At 35.7% G+C, this 22,877-nt stretch overlaps 1 protein-coding gene across 1 annotated transcript in view; it reads left to right on the top strand.

The window, feature by feature from the left end:
- Positions 1-11,895: 11,895 nt before the first annotated feature.
- VTA1 (vesicle (multivesicular body) trafficking 1) overlaps positions 11,896-22,877 on the top strand; it is a 76,257-nt gene continuing 65,275 nt past the window's right edge. Inside the window, exon 1 of the mRNA XM_008566245.1 lies at positions 11,896-12,122. Within this exon, the coding sequence (XP_008564467.1) occupies positions 12,011-12,122 (112 nt within the window). The 5' untranslated portion in view covers positions 11,896-12,010. The remainder of the gene's footprint in view (positions 12,123-22,877) is intronic.

Here is a 22,877-nt window from a genome sequence, read left to right as displayed (position 1 = left end):
AGACTCCTCACATAGCAGCTGGTACTGTACGTGCTCAATATTCATCAAATGAATGGAAAAAAGGGATGAATAATCACAAAGAACAGCTTAAAGCCAATACATGTACCTTCTTTTTTTATTTTCAGCTTTATTCAGGTATAGTTGACAAATAATTATATATATTGAAGGGTACAAACTGATATTATGATGTTCTCATACATTATGAAATAATCACCATAGTCAAGCTAATTAACATATCACTTCCCAGTTACCTTTTTGTGTGTATATGTGTAGTGAGAACACCTAACATTTACCCTTTTAGCAAATTTCAGTTATACAATACAGTATTGTTAACTATAGTCACATTGCTGCAATGAACATTGGGTTGCAGATAGCTCTAGGAGATATTGCTTTCATTTTCTTCAGGTATATACTCAGAAGTGGGATTGCTGGATCATTAGGTAATTCTATTTGTAATTTTTTGAGAACCCCCATTCTGTTTTCCATAATGACTGTACGAATTTACATTCTCACCAGTGTTTGAGAGTTGTCTTTTCTCCACATCCTTGCCAACACTTACCTTTTATTTTTGTTTTTGTTTTTGTTTGATAACAGACAATCCAAGAGGCTTGAGGTTGTATTCTACTGCAGCTTTGATTTGCATTCCCTGATGATTAATGATGTTGAAACCTTTTCACGTACGTGTTGGCCAATTGTGTGTCTTCATTTGAGAAATGTCTATTCAGGTAGTTTGCCTATTTTTTAATCAGGTTATTTGGATTTGGGGTTTTGTTTCTGGTTTTGCTTTTGATTTTTGCTATTGAGTCATATGAGTTCTTATGTATTTTGGATATTAACCCTTACCAAATATACAGTTTACAATTACAGTATGTTCTCCTATTCCATTGGTGGCCTTTTCACTCTATTGACTGTTTCCTTTGCTGTGAAGAAGCATCTTAGTTTGATGTAATACCACTTGTCTGTTTTTTCTTTTGTTGCCTAGCTTTTAGTGTCACACCCCAAAATTTATGCACACACCAATGTCAGGAAGATTTTCCCTATGTTTTATTCTAGTAGTTTTATAGTTTTAGGTCTAAAGCTTAAGGCTTCAATCCATTTTGCGATGATTTGTGTATATGGTGTGAGATAACGGTTAACTTTTATTTTTATGCATGTGGATATCCAGTTTTTCCAACACAACTTATTGAAGAGATTATCATTTTCCCATTGTGTTTTTTTGGCATCCTGTCGAAGGTCAATTGAATGTAGATGCAAGGATTTATTTATGGGCACTCTTTTCTGTTCTGTTGGTCTATATGTCTGTTTTTATGCCAGTATTGCCCTGTTTTGATTACTGTCACTTTGTACTTAATATACTTTGAAATCAGGAAGTGTGATGCCTCCTTTGTTTTGCTCAAGACTGCTTTGGATTTTCAGGGTCTTTGGTAGTTACATATGAATTTTAGTGTGGTTTTTGTTTTTTCCTATTTGTTTTTTTTTCCAATTTTACCTGGCCATTGTGTATTTAATATGGTTACCCTGTTTGTTGAGAGATGAATTATTTCTAGGTATACTACTGCCTTCACTCTCCTTTACTCTCTCCCTCTCACACATGCACTCACACACACACACAGAGACTTTCATATTTTGTTTTTGTTTTATTTTGATTTGTTTTTGTTTGGTTTTTAAATTTTTTTGAAGCACATTTGATTGTACAAATCTATGGAGTTCCACATTGAATATCGATACCTGCATGCAATGTGATACTCAAATCAGGATAATTAGTATATTTAACATTACACAATGAAATCATTTTTTGTGGCCCTTTATCAATTTTTTACTAAACCTCTCTCCCACTCCCCCTTTCCCACCTCTGGTAACCTCTGTTCTGTTATCTCCTTCTGAAAGTTCAACAAATTATAGTTTTGTTGTATATTTCTTTTATTTTTTTTTATTTCTTTTTGGTTTTGGTTTGGTTTTTTCATATTTTTTAGATCTCACTTAGTGAGGACATGTGGTACTTCTCTTTCTGTGCCTGGCTGATTGTACTTAACATTATTTTCTCTAAGTCCGTCAATGTTGCTGTGAATGGTAGAATTTCATTCCTTTTCCAGGCAGAGTAGTATTCATTGTGTATATATACCATATTTCCTTATCCAGTGGCCCATCAATGGACATTTATGTTGGTTCCAACTCTTGGCTCTTGTAAAAAGAGCTGAAATAAACACTGGAGTGCAGGTATCCCTTCAACATGATGATTTCCATTCCTTTCCGGATATACCAAGCAGTGGGATTGCTGGATCATATGGCAATTCTGTCTGTAGTTGTGTGAGGAAACTCCATACTCTTTTCCATAGTGGCTGTACTAATTTACAGTCCCACCAACAGTATATGAGGGTTCCCCTTTCTCTGCATCCTCACCAGCATTTGTTATTCTCTGTCTTTTTGACAATAGCCAGTCTAACTGGCATGAGATGATATCTCAATGTGGTTTTGATTTGCATTTCCCTGAAGCTTAGTGATGCTGAACATTTTTTATCTGTCTGTTGGCCATTTGTATATCTTCCTTTGAGAAATGCCTATTCACATCCTTGGCCTGTTTTTTAATTGGTTACTTGCTTTTTTACTGTCAAGTTGTTTGAATTCTTTGTATATTCTGGATATTAATCCCTTGTTGAATGCGTGGTTTGCAAATATTTTCTGTCATTGTGTAGGTTGTCTTTTCACTCCGTTGATTCTCTTTTTGTGCAGAAGCTTTTTAATTTGATTTAATCCCATTTGTTTATTTTTTCTTTTCTTGCCTGTGCTTTGGGGTCTTATTCATAAAGTTTTTGCCCAGTCCTACTACCTGAAGTTTTTCCCCTATGTTTTCTTTTAGCAGTTTTATAGTTTCAGGTCTTATTTTTAAGTCTTTAATCTATTTTGAGTTGATTTTCATATAGAAAAGGTACGAGTCTAGTTTCATTCTTCTACTTATGGATGTCCAGTTTTCTCAGCACCATTTATTGAAAAGGCAGTCTTTTCCCCATTGTGCATTCTTGTTGCCTTTGCCAAAGATCAGTTAGCTGCAAGTATGTGGTTGGTTTCCAGGTTCTCTATTCTGTTCATTGTCTGTATCTGTTTTTATGCCAGTACCATGCTGCTTTGGTTACTATAGCTCTGTAGTATAACTTGCAGTTGGGTAGAGTAATGCCTCCAGCTTTGTTCATTTATTCATTTTTGCTCAGGATTGCTTTGGCTAATTGGGGTCTTTTGTTGTTCTATATGAATGTCAGGATTGTTTTTTCTATTTCTGTGAAGAATGTCTTTGGTATTTTGAAGGGGATGGCATTGAATCTGTAGAATCTGTAGATGACTTGGAGTAGTATGGAAATTTTCACAATGTTGTTCTAATCCAAAAGCAAGGAGCTCCAGAAAAAAGAATGTCTTTCTACCTTTTTGTGTCTTCTTTAATTTCCTTCTGCAGTGATTTGTAGTTCTCATTGTACAGGTTTTCACCTCCTTTGTTAAATTGATTCCTAGATATTTTATTTTTTTGGCGACTATTGTAAATGGCTTGATTTCTTTTTCTACTAGTTTGTTGTTGGAGCATGAAAATGCTACTGACTTTTGCATGTTGGTTTTGTATCCTACAATTTTAGTAAAATCATTTATCAGCTCTAAGAGTTTTTTGTAGAGGTTTTTCTGTATATAGGATCATATCATCTGCAAACAGGGACAGTTCGACTTCATCTTTTCCAATCTGGATGCCTTTGATTTCTCTTCCTTGCCTGATTGCTCTGGCTAGGACTTCCAATACTATGTTAAATAGGAATGGTAAGAGTGGAAATCCTTGCCTTGTTTCTGTTCTTAAAGTTTTCAGACTGATATTGGCAGTGGGTTTGTCATATATGGCTTTTATTGTGTTAAGATACTTTCCTTCTATTCCTAATTTGTTGAGAGTCTTTATTATGAAGGGATGTTGAATTTTGTTAAATGCCTCTTCTGTGTCTACTGAGATAATCATATGGTTTTTGTCCTTGATTTTGTTAATATGGTGCATCACATCTATTGTATTGTGTATATTGAACCATCCTTGCATCCCTGGAATGGATCCCACTTGATTGTACTGTATAATTTTTTGATGTGTTGCTTACTCTGCTTGCTAATATTTTGTGGAGGATTTTTGCATCTATGTTCATCAAAGACGTTGGCCGCTAGATTTCTTTTTTTGTTGTATCTTTGTGTGGTTTTGATATCAGGGTAATATTGGCCTCATAGGATAAATTTAGGAGAATGACCCTTGTTTCAATATTTGAAATAATTTGAAGAGATATTGTATTAATTCCTCTTTAAAAGCCTGATAGAATTCAGCAGAAAAGCCATCTGGCCCTGGACTTTTCTTTGTTGGCAGACTGCTAATTACTGCTTCAATCTCATTGCTTGTTATTGGTCTCTTCAGGTTTTCTACTTCTTCTTGGTTCAGTCTTGGTAGTTCATATGTGTCCAGAAATTTATCCATTTCCTCCAGGTTTTCAAATTTGTTGGAATATAGTTGTTTATAATAGTCTCTAGTGATTCTTTGTATTTCTATGGTATCAATTGTAATGTCTGCTCTTTCATTTCTGATTTTTATTATTTGGGTCTTCTCTCTTCTTTTTTTTAGTTAGCCTACCTAATTGTTTGTCTATTTTGTTTATCTTCGCCAAAATCAACTTTTTGTTTCACTGATCTTTTGTATTATTGTCTGGATCTCTATTTCATTAAGTTCTGCTCTGATCTCAATTATTTCTTTCTGTCTAGTAATTTTGGGGTTGAATTGTTCTTGTTCTTTTAATTCTTTGAGGTATAGTACTAGGCTGTTTACTTGAAATCTTTCAATTATTTTGATGTAAACATTTACTGCAATAAACTTCCCTCTTAGTACTTCTTTTGCTGTATCCCACAGGTTCTGGTATGATTGTGTCTTTATTTTCATTAGTTGCAAGAAATTTTTTGATTTCCTGTTTAATTTCTTCTTCTACCCATAAGTTGTTGAACTGTGTGTTGTTTAATTTCCATTTATTTGTAGAGTTTTCTGTTTTTCACTTGTTATTAATTTCTAATTCTAATTCATTCTGGTCTGAAAAGATACTTGAAATGATTTCAATTTTTTAAAATTTTTGAGACTTGATTTGTGATCTAACATGTGGTCTATCATGGAGAATGTTCCATGTGCTTATGAAAAGGATGTATATTCTGTAGTTGTTGGGTGAAAAGTTCTGTAGATATTTGCCAAGTCAAATTGGTCTAAAGTATAGTTTAAATCCTCTGTTTGTCTGTTGATTTGTTGCCCAGATGGTCTGTCCAATGATGAGAGAGGGAGTTCTGACCCCCAATTATTATCATATTGTGGTCTATCTCTTTCTTTAGGTCTAATAGTGTTTGCTTTATATTCATAGGTGCTCGGTGCTGGGTGCATATATATTTATGATTATCATGTCCTCTTGCTGGATTGATACCTTTATCATTATATAATGGCCTTCTTTGTCTTTTTATATGCTTCTTGGTTTAAAGTCTATTTTATCCAATATAAGAATGGCTGCTTTTGCTCATTTTTGGTTTTCATTTGTGGTATGTCTTTTTTCATCCCTTCATTTTTAGTCTGTGTGTGTCTTTTATAGGTGAAGTGAGTCTCTTATAGACAGCATATATTTGGGTCTTTAATCTTTAATCCCATATATCTTTAATCCCATCAGTCAGTCTGTGTCTTTTGAGTGGGGAATTTAATCCATTTATATTTAGGGTTGTTATTGAAGGGTACTGTCTTACACTTGACATTTAATTGCTTTTCTTATGGTTGATTTCAGTATCTTTTCTTCCTTTCTTTCCCTTTTATTGTTTCTCTTTGGAGTTTGTTGATTTTTTAAGGTGGTATGGTATAGTTCCTTTCTCTTTCTTGTTTGCATATCTGCTCTACCAGTGGTGTTTATCCTTTCTTTTGTATTCATAGTGGTGATTATTGTTTTGGGGGTTCCAGGTGCAGGACTCCCTTAAGGTTTTTCTGTAGAGCTGGTTGTGTGATGGTGAACTCTCGCAGCTTTTGTTTGTCTTTTTCTAAGAAATACACTATTTCCCTTTCATTTCTGAAGGATAGCCTTGCTGGGTATAATATTCTTGGCTGGCAGTGTTTTTCTGTTTTGTTTAATACTCTTCATATATCACCCCATTTTTTTCTGGCCTTTAGGTTTTCTGCTGAGAAGTCTGTTGTTAGTCTGATGGGGACTCCTTTATAGATGACTGGACATTTTTCTCTTGCTGTTTTTGGGATTCTCTCTGCCTTTGACTTTCAACAGTTTGACTGCAATGTGTCTGAGAGAGGGCCTTTTTTGATTGAATCTGTTTGGAAATCTTTGAGCCTCTTGGATCTAGAAGTCCATATCTCTACCAATACCTGGGAAGTTTTCTGCTATTATTTCATTGAAAATATTATCCATGCCTGTTCCTTTCCCCTCCCTTTCTGGAATATCCATAATTTGGATGTTTGTGAGCTTAATGTGGTCTGCTAACTCTCTTAGATTTTCTTCGTTTTTAAAAATTCTTTTATCTTTTTTGGGGGGTGGGTCTGTTTGTGTTCTTTAAAAAAAACTGTCTTCAAAATCATAAATTATTTCTTCTGCTTGCTCTAGCCTGCTGCTTATGCTCTCAATTGTAGTTCTTAATTCATTGAATGAATCTTTCAGTTCCAGAAGTTCTGCTACATTCTTTTCTATGGTATTTATCTCCTTGTAAATTTCCTGCTTCATGTCCTGGATTGATTTTCTCATTTTGTTGTGTTGTCTAAATGAATATTCTTGTATCTCACTGAGTCTTTTTTTGATTGTTACTTGGAATTCCCTTTCAGACATATCAATGGTATGGGGTCTGGTATTTGAGAATTACAGTGGTCCTTTAGTGGTGTCATATTTTCTTGTTTTTTCATATTTGTAGTATCCCTGTGTTGATGCCTAGTCATCTGGTGGTTGCTTCTTCTACTCTGGGATGGCTTTTGAGAAGAGAGACTCCCTCCTATAGATTTGTTATATATTGCCCATTGTGTGGGGCATTTTAGTTTTGGTTCTGGGTGGACCTAGTAATTCTGAATAGACTTAGTATTTCCAAAGGATGCCAGCAACTATATCTGTGGCTGGGACAGCATGTGTGGCTGGGCCCATGCAGGTGGGTGGTGGCTGTGTGGGTCACTGGGGTGGCTTGAGCCATGCAGGAGGCTGGACAGCTTAGCCCACATTGTGAGGATTACAGTGGAAGTCTTCCCTTGGCCCCTACACTCCTTTACTTAAAATTAAGAGCTTTTAGCAAGTTTGAGCAAGGAAGCTGGTGTTGTTGCCACAAACGTGTTCACTTATTCAAGAAATTCATGAAGGTATCCTGGTCACTTTAAAAATCTTTAAGGCTGGGAGAACAGACATAGATTTTAATGATTAAATTTACCCAAATCCTCCCTGGGGTTCAATCCCACTAATCCTTGCTGAGCAGAGTGGATATCTTGATATCTTAATAGACTCTGAAAGAAGAAACACTTCCGTGTAAAGTGGATTCAACAGAGATAGGAGGAGAGAAGAGAGACATTGAAAACAGACATGTGATTTGCATATTTTTTCCATCCTTCCCTATAACACTTCTTCTCTGGCAAACACAAAGGTTCTTTACACTGAAGAGAGTTGTGACTCTTCCTTAAGAAGGATCATTAATTTGTTGATAGTTTGTAGTCTGCATAACAAAAAAAAATTAATACAAAACAATAGGTTTCAGGCTCTCATTGAGGAGAAATATTCTCCAAATCCTCTAATAATGCACATACAGCTATATGAGGTAAGTACAATTGTCATATCTAGTTGGAGAAACTGAGATCCAAGGGTGGTAAATAATTTTCTTGAGATGTCAAATGTGTGATTCCAGAGATCATGATCTTAGGTACTCACATTGATGACATTTATTTCTGTGGAGTCCTTTGTGTTTCTCAACTACTCCCCTAGTGTATATTGTACTTGGTTAGTTCTCCACTTGGTCTTTCCTCTTCACAATGATATCTGACCAGGTGTGTAGGATAAAGGACAAGCTCAGCAGCACTATCCAGTTGCCATGTACCTCAATAATACCCTGAGCTCTTCACAAGAGAAAATAAGAAGGTCCAAGCTGATTTCCTCCTTAATTTTCCATGTTTCAATGTTCTTGCAATCAACATAGATTAATTTGTGAAGAAGCCTAGAGATGAATTTGCAAGCAAAATTTGGAGAAAATATAGAGGATCACGATATAGCTACATGTGAATTTTTTTTTCTCATTCCTAGTCTCCTTGGCAAGTAAAAAGGTTCTAATGTAAGAGATGATCTTAGGGTAAAATCAAATCAGTGATGTGGCTATAATTTCCTTTTATAAGACTTCTCAAATATTTAAGGCATGACTAATCACTAACTCAATTAGATAAAAGATTTCTAAAAATCTTAAAAGCAAATTAATATACAAAAATATCAGTAAATATATATGTAGAGAGAAGTATATCTTTAAAATAATAGTACAACTTTTTTTCAAACTAAAAGTACTAAATCTGATACATAGAAAACCATAAAAGCAATTAAGAGTGTTGTACCAGCAAAAGAACTACTAGTTTAGATTTAAAAGACCAGATATTTGTCAAACTATGAAAAAGACTTCCAGCTCTCCAACTTATTTTCTGGCAGGAAGCAGTCTGAGGAAGTTATTGGGCTTCAAATACAGCCATTTCCTCTTTTAATGAAAAAGTGAAGATGCTTTCAGCCAACAACACAGAAGTTGGAGCTACAGGCCATGGACCACAATGAACCAGAGAGCATTCTCTTCCATTAAGCAGTAAAGAACAGCAGAATAGGGAGCAACTTTCAGAAAATAGTACTAATGCCTTAATCATGGAACATTCCTGACTCCAGAGTAGAGACAACTGGCAATAGTTTTCTTCTGCATGATTTCAAAATTGTTATGGAGCGGTAACAGTTGTATATCTCCTGTACTTCCATTTTTGAAATGGAAGTGCCTAACGAAGTAATCCTTTCCCTGTATCACCACTGTACACCAATGTTGTGTGGAAGATAACTGTTCCTTTTGGATTATTTTTAGATTCTGTATTTGGAGGAGTCACATCTGAGCCACATTCAGCTATCATGCAAATCACAAAACCCTGGACTTCAACCTTAATGCTATAATTAGATGAAATTTTTGACATCCTGGGATGATGGTGAAGACATGTGGGAGGGATATTTGTATTTGTGATCAGAGGACACACTGTACTACAATATAAAATTGGCCACAATTTTTTTCGTATTTTCACACCCACACTTCTGCAATGTGACTTTGCAGATGCATCAAGATTGTTAAATTGATAAATATTTAGCTAGACAGTTTGTGATAATAAAGGAGAAAATGAAAATTGTCTGTATAATAAATAAAAAAGGGACATCACAATAGGACATTAAAATAATTACATGGAAACATTATGAACAATATTATACCAATAAATTTGATACTAGATGAAATGGAAAAATTCCTTGAAAGACATATTTCTAAATAATAAACTTAATCTTGCTCTACATCTCTGCTCTCCCCTCACTTGCCAAGGTTCTGGCCCCATCCTGGAGGGTGATGTCAGATCCTTCAGAAACTGTTCAGAGCTGTATGGAAAGGATTTTAGGTCCTTCTTCATAGAAAACCAGGAAAAACCAACCTCACTGTTATTAATATTTACTTCGTTTCATGGCATAATTTCAATGTGCTATTATGCTAACAGTATCTCTGTACTTCTCTCCATCATATCAATTATCCTCTTGTAAAGGGGATACAGTATTTAGAAAGACGAGAGCATGTGTTGGCAGATAGTGTAAAATCCAATTCTAACCATTTCACTTGTTTGCTCCTGCCCCAAACATATGCAAAGAAGAAAGGGACTGGCAACCTCTAGTCCTGAAGGGAGAGATCAGGAGAACGACAGCAAGGCACAGCCTTCACCAGGAAGAGGAACATTCGTTTTTCAGACATAGGATGATCCAATAGAGGAAAGATAAAACCCAAGTGTATATATATATATATATTATGGGTCTTGAGAGATGTCATAGTCTAATAATAATAGTCAGGTGAACAGGCTCCAAAAAAGCTGGATGTTAATGTCAAACGCACTCTAACTGGCTGTGATGTTGTACAAGTTACTCAAATTCTGTGTGTCTTACTTTTCTCATTTATAAAGTAATTATAATGATATCTCCTTAGTTGTGGTGAAGATTAAATGAATTTATGTAAAGACCTTAGAGACACACATGATACATAGCAGATGCTCAGCAAATGCTTGCTAGTTACTATCATGTTGAGTTGTAGCAGAGACAAGGTGAAAGAATTCATCTCCGGTTGCTTTAATCTCAATAGCAGGAGATACAGTCGTTGACCAAGGCAATCAGGGCAGAGAGCTTGGCTTGAAGAGAGTATGGAAAGTTTGAAACATCATCTATGAACATTCACTAGGACACTGGTCCACAACCCTAAATGTATCATTGAAATTTCATGAGGACCTTTTAAAAATACTGATATTTAGGACCCAGCCCAGAACAATTAAATCAGAATGCCTGGGGGTAGGACCTGGATGTGAGTCTTTTTCGATGCTTCTGAGCAGCTGCAGTTGAAAATCAAGAGGTAATAGGAAACTAATAAATAAGCTGTGAGGTCAGAAAGAATACTTTCATGGTTATCCCAGTCGTCTTTTCTTCAGTAACTTCTCTACCAATCGAGCACCTTCTGACTAGACGGTAAGGATAGTGAGAGTAAGAGAAAGAATCCATACGTTCTTGAGTGGTAGTAAATGTGTTGCTGAGATTGAGGAAGAATACAGAACTGTTTCGTGCTGGGTAAAAAAGCCACACCCAGAATAAGATGATGGACTCTGCAAAACAGATATAGACAAATGATGTGGAGTGGGATAATATATCAACATAGAGCTGGTTCTTCTGGGGTGAGGGAGTAGGACTGATTAGAAAATAGCAGGTAGAGGGAAATTGCAGAGCTTGAAATTTTGGTTCTAGGAAATAGTGTGGTTTCAATGAAAAGCAGTTTTAAGATGATACCACAAAACAGGGGACTGAGACAAAATAAAGATGAAGGTTATTGGAGGAGGTAAACAAAATTTAAAATCCTGAAGGATGATAGCATGAGATGGAGAGGAGAGAAATAGAACTGAAATCATCGATGGTAGAAGGAAAAGCTAACACCTATTGTACTATGCTATGAGCCAGCAGCATTGAATATGAAATCCCAAACACCCTATCTGTGCAATAAGACAGGTAATGAATGTGGCAATACTTTGCAAATTGTTAATACTCTCCAGACAATAAGAAATCTACAGATTCTTCATTCACTAAAATGTATACTAGCTAAATCAGAACAAAAGTTCAATTTTCTTTAAGCTTCGTGTGTTTAGTGTTTAAGTTGGAAAAAAGTCTGGTTATTTTATCCAATGTGTCAACATATAAATAATTTAAAATATAAACACACCATTTAATTTAAAATTTAAACAAACCATGTTTCTTCTCATGTAATAATTGAAATGAAAGTGTCTAAAATCCAAAAGGCCTCTATCGACACTATTAATCTTATTTGAGAAATTGGAAGTTATAATTTCTGAATGATGCCAGTCAATCGACACCTTTACCCTTTCTCGCAGTCAACAAACATTATTTTCTTTCTTCCCTTTCTATCCTTCCTTCCGTCCCAATCCAAACAAAAAAATCCAAACAAAACAAAAACTTTTCTTCTTCCTACCAGCAGACAGCGCTAGTGCCATGTGCAGCACAACTGTAGAGCCACTCAGCCTTGTCGGGGTCTAACTGCCAGGAGCGTAGCAAAATATATCCCTCCTGGGCATCCGTAGTAGGCTTGACGTTGCTAAGCAACGGAAGAGTGGGTGGGATTTGCCCAGAGCTCTGGGCGCGCGACCGCGCAGACGGAAGCGGAAGTGTCGGTGGCGCGCGAGTAGGAAGTGGTGATTCCTAGAGTGGAGATGGCAGCGCTTGCTCCTCTACCCCCGCTCCCCGCGCAGTTCAAGAGCATACAACATCATTTGAGGACGGCTCAGGAGCATGACAAGCGGGACCCTGTGGTGGCCTATTACTGTGAGTTTTTCCGAGTTGCCGCGCCCTTCCTTACCCAGTTAAACACTCCGGGGCCCACACACCGCCCCTAGGTTCGTGGGGCATGCCCCGCCCCCCTGGCTTTAGACTTGAGTTTTGACCTCTGGCCGGCTCTGGGAACGCCCTGGATCCCGGCCCTCCCCAGGGAGCCAGACCTTCTACTTGGCCCAGGAAGGCAAAAATCCCCAAACACCGTGATGTCCACTGCTTCTTCCGTCTTGTATTTAAATGCTCCAGAACTGAATTCATGAACTCTGGAACACACTTACCTAAGGTTTTTTTCTGTGTGAACATACAAGAGCCTCCTGTCTCCACCAGGGAATTCTGAAAATAATCTGGATAGTCGTGTAATTGAGTTGTAGTTAAAACGGAGTTGAGTGTCTCAAAGAGAGTAGTGGTGTGGATAAAAGGAAGATAGACTAGTTGAAAACATAGTATAAGTGCAGGTGAATTATGACAGCATGCAAGCCCATTCAAAAACTCATAAATAGTTAAATGGAGAATATCTGCTACTAAACAAGCAGTTGAATTTGACCATTTCCGTTTTTGCTTTCTCCCACCAATGAGAATTTTTCGTCTTGACTTCTTATATGAATAATACCTGGTGTTGAGAGTTTGGTAGCAGTATTCCCACTTTGTGATCATATAACCTATAGTCAATGAAAAGCATAGGTTAAGTTTATTCAGACTTTTTTCTTTGCAATGAGTGCGAGCAATAGTTCCAGCAGTTTTATGTAAACTTTATTTTGCTTTCTATGTTCTAGCTTTATTGCAAATAAAACAAGTGCCAAACAACTGGAAATCTTCTAAAAAGGATTTTTGGAATGAGAAGTTCAATATAATGTGTTCCCTGTTGTGGACATTGTAAGGTTAGCTAAGATCTGGTCCACTGTCATCCCTCCCATACTCCACATGTACCACATTTCTCAAATGTTCACAGCCCTTTCCAACCTCCATAGTCTTCACTCTCTTGGAATGTCCTTGGCAAACTCATGATTCAAAATCTAATCCAAATGTCACTTCTGTAGGCAGTACATTGATTATTCTACTTTATCTCATTTTGTTCAAATCTTACAGTATGATTTCCATTATAATTGTTCTTCAAGATCCTCAAGCAGGCAGCATTAATCATTCATTCAGCATGTATTTATTGAGCTTCTACCTTGGACCAGGCATTTTACTAGGCATGGTGGGTACAATCTTTGTATTCATGGAGTTTATGTACAATGGGGGTAGGATGATTGAACAATAAAATGAGTATATTATTATATAGAATGTTAGAAGGTTATGAAGAAAAATAAATAAGGAAAAGGGAATAGGAAGTACCAGGAGTAGTGGTGATAGGGAGAGCAGACAGGATTTCAGTTTCAAAGTTTTAGAGAACACTTCACTCAGTTGACAACTGAGCAGAGAAAGGAGTGAAAGGCAGGCTTAGCATCATTTGGGAAAGAGTATTCTCCCCGTAGAGGGAATAATGAGTATAAAAATCCTGAGGCAGAGACTTGCTGGAAGTAGGAGCGAGGAGGCCATTGTGACTGGAGTGGATAGAGCCAGGGGGAAAGTGATGTGATAAGGACAAAGAGGTAGTCTCTCCTAACAGTAAAATAGAACCCCTTGTTTAGGTATAAAACTAATGCCTATTCATGAGCTCTGAATTATGCACTTTTGTGACTGCCCATGGACCCTTTATTTCCTGTGTCATTATCCACTCCCTCTTGATATTTCTTTCTAAACTTGTCCCAGTTTCCTTTATTTAAAAATAGCAGAAGCTCTCACTGTAACATTCCCCTAAAGTTGCAGTCCTGTCTGCCTGACCTCATGTGTAAGCATGCAGTAGTTGTGTTTAGTTGTCTTTACATCCTTTTCTCATAGAGCCTTTTCATCCCATTGCAGTCTGGTTTACATGCCCACTATTTCACTGGTAATGAACAAACACTTATACATACATTTTTATCGCTAAGTCCAGGTGGCACTTAAAAAATTTTTCCTTATGAAATATATACATATAAAAGAACATATATAATGTACATATAGGGTTTAAAGAATAATAAAATGAATGCTAATGTACCAACCACATTTGGTGTTATTAGACTTTTTAATTTTTGCCAATCTGGTGGGTGTGAAATGATATCTCATTGGAGTGAAATTTGCAATTCTCTCAGTCTTAATGAAGTTGAGCATCTTTTCATATGTTAATTAACCATTTGTGATTCCCTTTGAAATGCTTATTTTTCCTTTGGCTCATTTTTCTATTGTGCTGTTTGTCTTTTCTTAATAATGTAGATACTGATCCTTTGTTATATGTGTTGTAAATGTCTTCTTCCACTTCACAATTTGATTTTTCACTCTTTATGAAGTCCTTTGATGTTCAAAAGTTCTTAATTTTAAAATATAGCCAGTTCATCAATTTATTCCTTTATGATTTACATTCTGATTTTTCTGGGCCTTGATTTGGTGTACTTGTTTGGAACTTTGGCTTCCTGAATCTGTAGATGGTTATCTTTCATCAATTCTGGAAAATTTTCTACTATTATCTGTTCAAATATTGCTTCTCCTTTATTATGTCTATTCTTCACTGAAATTTTGATTAGACGTGTTACATTTTTCCCCTTTAACTTGCATATTTTTTCTTGCTCTTTCTTTGTTACATTTTGTATAATTCCTTCAGGCCTGTCTTCACCGCAGCTTATCTTACTGTTTAACCCATTTATTGAGTTTCTACTCTGATTTTTTATTTCTGAGCATTCTCTGTTGTTAAAAAGAAAAACCGTAGACAAATTAAATTTAACAGAGCTTAACTGAGCAAAGAATGATTCTCTAATCTGGCAGCTTCCAGAACCAGAGTAGGTTCAGAGCACTTCCAGGGCTGCCGTCTGATTGGCTAAGATTTATACACAGGAAAAGGAAAGTGACATACAGAAAACGGAAGATTTATACATAGGAAAAGGAAGATTTCCACACAGGAAAAGGAAAGTGACATACAGAAAAAGGAAGTGTGGTACAGAAACAGCTGGATTGGTTACAGCTGAGTGTTTGTCTTATTTGAACATGGTATGGTTTTAACAATTAGGCCTGTAATTGGCCTAACTTAACACTGTTTTTGTTTTCAAATCGGCCTAGCCATTTCTGACGATATTTTTTAAACACTCATTTCTTTGAACACTTTAAATATATTTATTTATATTTACTGTCTGATATTCCTATAGCTGCTATATTTGTGGGTCTGATTCTGCTGTTCAACTGAGAACACTGTTCTTGGTGACTTCTTTCCTTGTAATGTGCTAGGCAGACTAAACCTGTGCTTTCAACTGGGTCATGCAAATAATTCTAAAGGAATCAACTTCCCAGCTCTCAGCTTCTGTGTTGCCCTTCCTAAAACTGATCTTCCTGACAAAGCTCCTGTGATCAGGGTAACAAAGTAGTATGCTGCTTGTCTTTTCCCACATCCTGCTCACAATTGTCCTTTTCCTACTTTAATGAAGAAAGGCATATTCACATACATCTTGAGTATTTTTAAGGTGTATTGCCCTGGAGGAGAAGGTGGAAAATCCTCCAGGGTGTCTGGAAAAAAAGAGACAATTCAAATTACTGTAGTTAATGAAGCCTCAATTAAGGTATTAGGTAGAGCTTCCTGTCTTTCCCTGTCTTTTGTGAAAGAACATCAACCAGAGCAAAGAATAAGCCTTTATTTGAAAATGCTGGGCAAGAAAGGTTCCAAGAGAGCATTCTAATTTGGAGAAAGACTGTGGATTAGCTATGGGGACCAGGACATGGAAGGGCCACAATGGGAACTTCTCTGTCTTCCAAAGTCTTACATTTATACATATATCCGTTAAGGATAATGCCTCATGTGTTACACTTCCCACTGTGTGACGGAGACAAGAAAAGGATTACTCAAAGCACCATGAGTGCATTGAGAAGCCCAAATGGTCAGTATCCCAGAGAAAAACTCGGTTGCGGCAACCATTCAAAGTTAGCTTGTGCCTTTTCTTGTAAAAACAAGGAAGTTTCACAGGAAAATTCAGTTGATTCAATCATTACAAAAGGACAAGAACATGGGCAGAGTTACAAAAGTTACCTATGGCTAAGTATAGCTTAAGAGTGGAAACTAGTAACATCAGTAAAATAAACAGTGACATTCCAAACTACAATTAGTGAAAAGCTAAGTTGGTCAAACTGGCTCATTATCTGAAGTATAACCTCTCCTTAAACAAAAGTTACATTCTTATGAAAAAACCTAAATACAGTTATCTCCAAAGATTACCCCAACAGAGAGCTTGCCCCTAGCAAACATTTTTTCACAAGTTTCCCTTCAGCAATTCTTAAAATCTCATAACAGGATTGGTATGACAACCACCTGTTATCTCTAAAAACATTAAAGTATACAATCCCATACCTAAACAGTGATTAGAGTTGATTAGATGGGCTTCTGCCCCACTATCTTTGAGCTATGGCCCCCTACCCCAGGGCTTTTGCCCTATGCATGCATTTACCTGAAAACCCTATTCTAAAATCAAATGAGAATCAATATTATTTAATTTAGAATTGATTAGATATGCCGTCTGTGGGCTGCGACCCCCTTCCCTGAGGGCTTTTGCTCCATACATGCATTTACCTAAAAACTCTGTTCCAAAATCAAATGAGAATCGAGATTTCTAACCCCTCAACATCATGTTAAAGACTGTCCTGTGTTACAGTGTTCTAAATTCCCAAATGATAAAAATTTCCATTGGATGACCTTACCTCTTTATTCTCTGTTCATTGTTAAAGAAGATCATCCCTGACTGACACAAGAGCAAAAGAGAAATACTAAAGGTAGTAATGCTTTGTTTCATCCAAATAGCAAGCTCCTGTGAGGCTCTGGTTGAAAGAAAATGATGAATCTTTATGATATCTTTTTTCTATATATCACAGGAATTGAGAAAATGAATAACACTAATAATGGGGTAACAAATCTTTTCTTAGTTTTTAAACAAACTTTGAAGCAGACCTAATTGAATTGTCAGCCAAGAGATTATTAAAAATATTATTTGATGATAGGTGATTGTATGGTTTTTAGCCTATAACCTAGAAGGAATTTAAAGAATTCAGCGATTTTGCTGTGACAAAACTCCTTCCATTGTCATATGCTTCTTTATGTGAATGAAGTTTTTCCTATGTTAAATTCATAAAAATGAAAGTAGGAAAAGAACCCCAATACTCTACTCTGGCTCAGTATAATGACAAATAATATCAATTCTTAGATATTTGATTTAACTCATTATAAGATGCATTTCCAATAAAATTTTACCTTTTGTATTTAATGATGATTAAAATGTATAATACTCATGTTGTTCTGATCAATTATATATTACAATAATTGCAAAAATTCAATTCTAAAAGAAAATTTTAACCTTTTCACAAGAAATTTTGTAAAAATTTCTATTTCAATTCTTATACACTTTTGTTGCAAAGTAATAGGATAATCAAGTAAGGACTGTTGAGCATTCTGTAGTCCAAGTACATAGAAATATGGGCTAAAAGAAAAAAGCACAATGTCAAATTTCTGACTCTTAAAAAAGAGCTTTTTGTATTTTAAAATAGATTGTGATAGATACCAAATTGCTGTGATATTTAAATTTGAAAGAGTGATGTAATTTTTAGATGTCATTTTTTTATGTAGTGTAGAGATCACATTTCTTGTATTTGTTTAAACTTTTGATGGAAAGGTGCAGATATCAACTTATATTTTTATTCTCTTAGAGCAACTAAGAATTTTCTAAATTCCTGGACTGAGAAAGAATTTTTTGTGAGGAAAAGAAGTACAAGATTATATTGCTAAACTGTGTGCTGATTCTTCAAAGCTCCATATTCTCTTTTACTTCTGGGGCTTTATGTGTGTTGCTCTCTGCCTGGAATCCCCTTCTGACTTCCTCTTAATTTGACTAACTTACTCTTACTGATCCAGTACAAATTTTACTTCTTGCAGGTTGCTTTTCGTGACCTCAAGAATGGTGTAGAAATTGTTCCAGTGTGCCCCTCATCTTATCATGTTGTGCTATAAACATCTGTTTACCTTTCAATCTTCTTGTTTTCTTTCTCTACCTGGCACATAATTGGAATTCATAAATACTTTTTGTAAAAAGTTGCCTTAATATTTCTATATTTCTAAGTTGTTTGGTCTTTGTTTTCTTTTTAAATCAGGAATGAATGTTGAAATAATGTGTATCAAGTTACTTTTTGGCTATCTATGGAAGCGTTGATAGGCTTATTATTTACTTCTTTGAACATTTTAATGTAGTAAGTAATAGAATAATAGTAAATTTTCTTATATTTGAAACATCCCTCCATTCCCGGAAAGAATCCCATTAGTTTTTCTTTGTTAATTATACTTTTTTTTTTTTTTTTTTTTTTTTTTTTTTTTTTTGGAGATAATTCAAGATCCACATGCAGTTGTAAGAAATAATGCAGAGAGATTCTGTATGCCCTGTACCCAATGTCCCCCATTGGTAATGTCTTGCAAATCTATGGTATAGTATCACAACCAGAATATTGACGTTGATATGATCTACCAATCTTATTCAGACTTCCCTAATTTTACGTATATTTGCACGTGTGTGTATATATTTAGTTCTAAACAGTTGTCAGGTTTTAGTTCCTGTGTCCATCATCATAGTCAAGAGAGAGAACAGTTTGTTAGAAGAATCCTTCCTGTTGCCATTTTATAACTACACTTACCAAGAAACTGGCCAACTTTTTTTCAGAGCAACTCCATTTTACATTCACATTGACAACATATGAATGATGAGTGATCCAGTTTTTCTGCATCCTTGCCGTCATTTTGTGTGTCATTGTTTTTCATTTTGATTGTTCTTTTTTTCTTCCTTTTTGTCTCTTTTTTCGTGACCGGCAACGGATCGCAACCCTCAGTGTCGCACCCGTACCGGACCGGGACCGGCAACGGGATCGCAACCCTCGGTGTTGCAACCGCACCTTGTTCAGCTAGTGAGAGGCCGGTCTGTATGTGGGATCCGAACCCTCAGCGGGAGCACCGCCGCGCTCCCAAGTGGCGCACTGCTACAGTGCCCATTTTGATTGTTCTAATAGGTGTGGTGATAACTCATTGTGGTTTCAATTTTTATTTCCCTGATGGCTAATAAAGTTGAACATCTTTTTATGTGCTTATTTGCCATGTGTGTATCATCCTCAGTGAAATGTCTGTTCATATTTTTGCCCGTTTTTTAAATTACTGAGTTATGAAAGTCCTTTTGTCAGATATGTATTTCGTAAAAATTTTCTCCCATTGTGTAACTTGTCTTTTCAACTTCATAACAGGATCTTTCAGAGACAGAGTTATTAAATTTGGTGATATCCAGCTTATCAATTTTTCTTTTTTTGTATTACACTTTAGGTGTCAAGTCTGTATATTGTATTTTCTATTTTTCTCAATGTCCTAGTCTATTTTATTTTCTGTGCCGTCCCCTCCCCCGCCCCGCCGAATGTTACTAAGTGAGATTGCTTCAGCCTCTTTTTTTTAAGGTGTTATCTTTTTGAGATTTTTTGATAACAATGTTATGTTAATTTCCTAAATATTGTTGAGATTGCGTTTTTTCTCAAGTGTGAGTTAGGTTAAAAGACAGCAGGTATATCTCTTCAGATTTAAAAAAAGTCATCAATAAAGCAGAATTCTGTGCTTTTGGGGGGAAGTTCTTTGATTTATTTCTTAATTCCTTCCATTAAAAAAAAAAACACAGGGCCGGCCCGGTGGCGCACTGCTACAGTGCACCGCTTGGGAGCGCGGCGGCGCTCCCGCCGAGGGTTCGGATCCCACATACAGACCGGCCGCTCACTGGCTGAGCGAGGTGTGCGTGCAACACCGAGGGTTGCAATCCTGTTGCCGGTCCCGGTCCGGTACAGGCGCGACACTGAGTGTTGCGATCTGTTGCCGGACACGAAAAAAGACAAAAAAAAAAAAAAAAACACTTGAGCCAATGTTGATAGATTAAAGTTTTCTAGAATATCTTCCATTTCTGCCATCTTTTCAAATTTATTAGCTGGAAGTTAGAAACAACCTTTCCTTTCTTTCCTCATGTCTCTCACAGTCAATCAGTCACCAAATTTTTTAAATTGTATTTATCTCCTCAGTTTCTCTGGTATCATATACTGGCCTTATACCTAACCTATCGTCATAGCTTCCTAATTTCCACTTCAAACATGTAATCCCTGTTGCTACTAGAAAAATACTTCAAATGCTTAGTGAAAAAAAAGAGCGAACTGTAAATATTTTAAAATTCTATATTACACACAATGTAAATTCATTTAACAAGTATTGCATGAGGAAAAATATTTCCAAGAGAAAAAGAACCATTATCCCTGATACATAAAACATGTCTACAAATTCATTTTTACGAAAGCTAATATCCCTATAGATAAATGGACAGAGTATATATACATACTACTACTGAAGTAGAGGATATTAATTATTAACATTTGACTTAATTAGTAATAAATGTAAATTAAAATGGCATACCATTCTTTGACTACAAAATTATAACAGTGCAAATGAGTATGTGGTAAAGTCTTTGCTGACGTGGCTGTGTGAATTAGTACAAAGTTTTGGAAAGCATTTTGGCAAAAGGTAAAGTATCTGTAATTCAGTAATTACATTTTTGGAAAACTTGTGTTTAGGGAATAATCACAAATATAGTAAGAACTTTATGCAGAATTTTCTGAATAATTATTTTATACATTTATAATAAACTCAAAATAACCTAAATATGCAAACATTGTGGAAATGGTTATGTAAATTGTGGTATATTTACTGAATGGAAAGTAATGTAGTTGTTTAAAATTTACGAAGCATCTTTTATAACATGGGGAAAAGTTTGTGAAAATGCAGGATGCAAAATTATGTACATACACACACATAAACTATGGTCTGAACTTTTTATATATATACTTGGAGAAAAAGATTGAGGCTTTTAGGTTCGTGGATGATGTTTTTCTTTTGATTACTTTCTCTTTTTTTAAGTCTTCTATTTTCTATAAGTGGTTATGATTTTATGCCAGTAAAAAAAAAAAAAAAAAAGGCTTTATGAAAAGCAGAAATGTTTTTTAAAGCCACCTGTAGTAACTCCATATATCTGTCAAAAAAAAATTTGTCTTTGGTGACCCCTCGTGGTTTGATCATATTTGGAGTTTTAATCAAACTAAATTTTATTCTATTCCTGGAACATTACTCACTTTTTCTTGTCTTCAAAGCTGCCAGCATTTTATTCTCTCTGCCTTGACCCCTCATCTCTTCCCCACTACACCCAGTCCATTTTTATTCTTCAGATTCTAACTAGCTTGAATGTTGCTTTTTCTGGGAGACCTTATTTAAACCCCCTAGTTTTAAGGTGCTTCTCTTTGTCCTCATTGTGCCTCGCATGGTTTTAACTTAGTTGCTTTTCATTTGCCTGTTTTCTCTTCTGGACTGTAAGCTTACCAAGGCTTGCACCATGCTCCCTGCTGTTTATTCACTTACTGTGCCAGGTAGTGTTGGGCCACTAGAGATATTTACATAATAAAGAACAGATGCTCAAAAAATGTTTTCTAAATTCACCTGAATTTTAAGCCAACAGGGGTCCCTAGAGGGAACTATGGCCATATAGTTCTCACCAAATAAAGAAACCAGACAACTAACATTCATGTAGTTCTTGGCATTTGTAACAATGCTTTCTTTCCTTCAGTATATCTGTTTTGATCCTCACAATCATTCTGGTTCTTCGGTTACTGATAGAACCAGGACCTGAATGACAGATAGCAGATAAGAAATGGTTGAACAAAGAATTGCTGGTAGTAAGTAGTAATTAGAGAAGCATTATTGAGTGAATGGCAGACTGAGTGTGAGGAAAGGGACTAGTTAAATTGGTAACAAATGAAAGGGAACAAAAAGCCAATAAAATCGTCTGGGTGATTCCTAAATGAATTGGAAATGAAGGACAGACTTTCTGTTATTAACAGTATATCTCTGAGCTCAGTGTGTCTGTCTCTCTTTTTCTTTTCTTTAATGAAGGCAGGAAATATTTGAGTCCTTACTAAAAGTGGATACTGTATGATAAATATTTTGGCTGTGCCAGGTTTGGTGCCGTAGATACAGCTAAATACAGAAAGATCTTTTCCTTTTTAAGCTTGCTGTAACTAACTAAATGTAGGAAGCTTCAAGTTTGGTTTTTCAAGTTTCCCCTAGGGGGTGACATTGTAAAATTAATAGACTTTCAGTGAAAGTGCATAAATGTTCTTTAGAGTCCTCATTTGTTTATATGATCATAGGAAAATTAAAGGCAGTTGTTTCAGAAGTTATAAATATGAGAGGTCTTCAAACAGTTCATGGAAAGATTTATCTTTTAATTCCATTTTTCCATAAACTTTTTGAAGTACTCATATATATGGTTATTTCAGTTCTGAGATGTTACAGAACATACAAATAGAAAATTTTAATTTAGTTTAAATAGAGGCTAAATAATATTGAATTTCTTTGTTGATAAATAGTTATTAGCATTAATAATTAGTTGCCTATTATTATTGTTTGTTAATCAGGAAAAAATTGGATTTTTAAAAGTTTGTCAGATAAGCTTAACTAAGCCAATAAAGAGAACAGAAGCAGTTCTTTTCATTCTTGGTTGGTTTCTGAATCTGTATAGTAAATTGGAGTCCATAGTCTTATTGTCTAAGTAATTTTTTTTTTTTTTTTTTTTTTGTTTTTTCCTTTTTGAG

This window comes from Galeopterus variegatus, unplaced genomic scaffold (genome assembly GCF_000696425.1).
Source record: "Galeopterus variegatus unplaced genomic scaffold, G_variegatus-3.0.2 Scaffold230, whole genome shotgun sequence".
Taxonomy (NCBI): Eukaryota; Metazoa; Chordata; class Mammalia; order Dermoptera; family Cynocephalidae; genus Galeopterus; species Galeopterus variegatus.
Note: the sequence above shows the minus strand (reverse complement) of the source record. Positions and strands in the feature narration are given on the sequence as shown.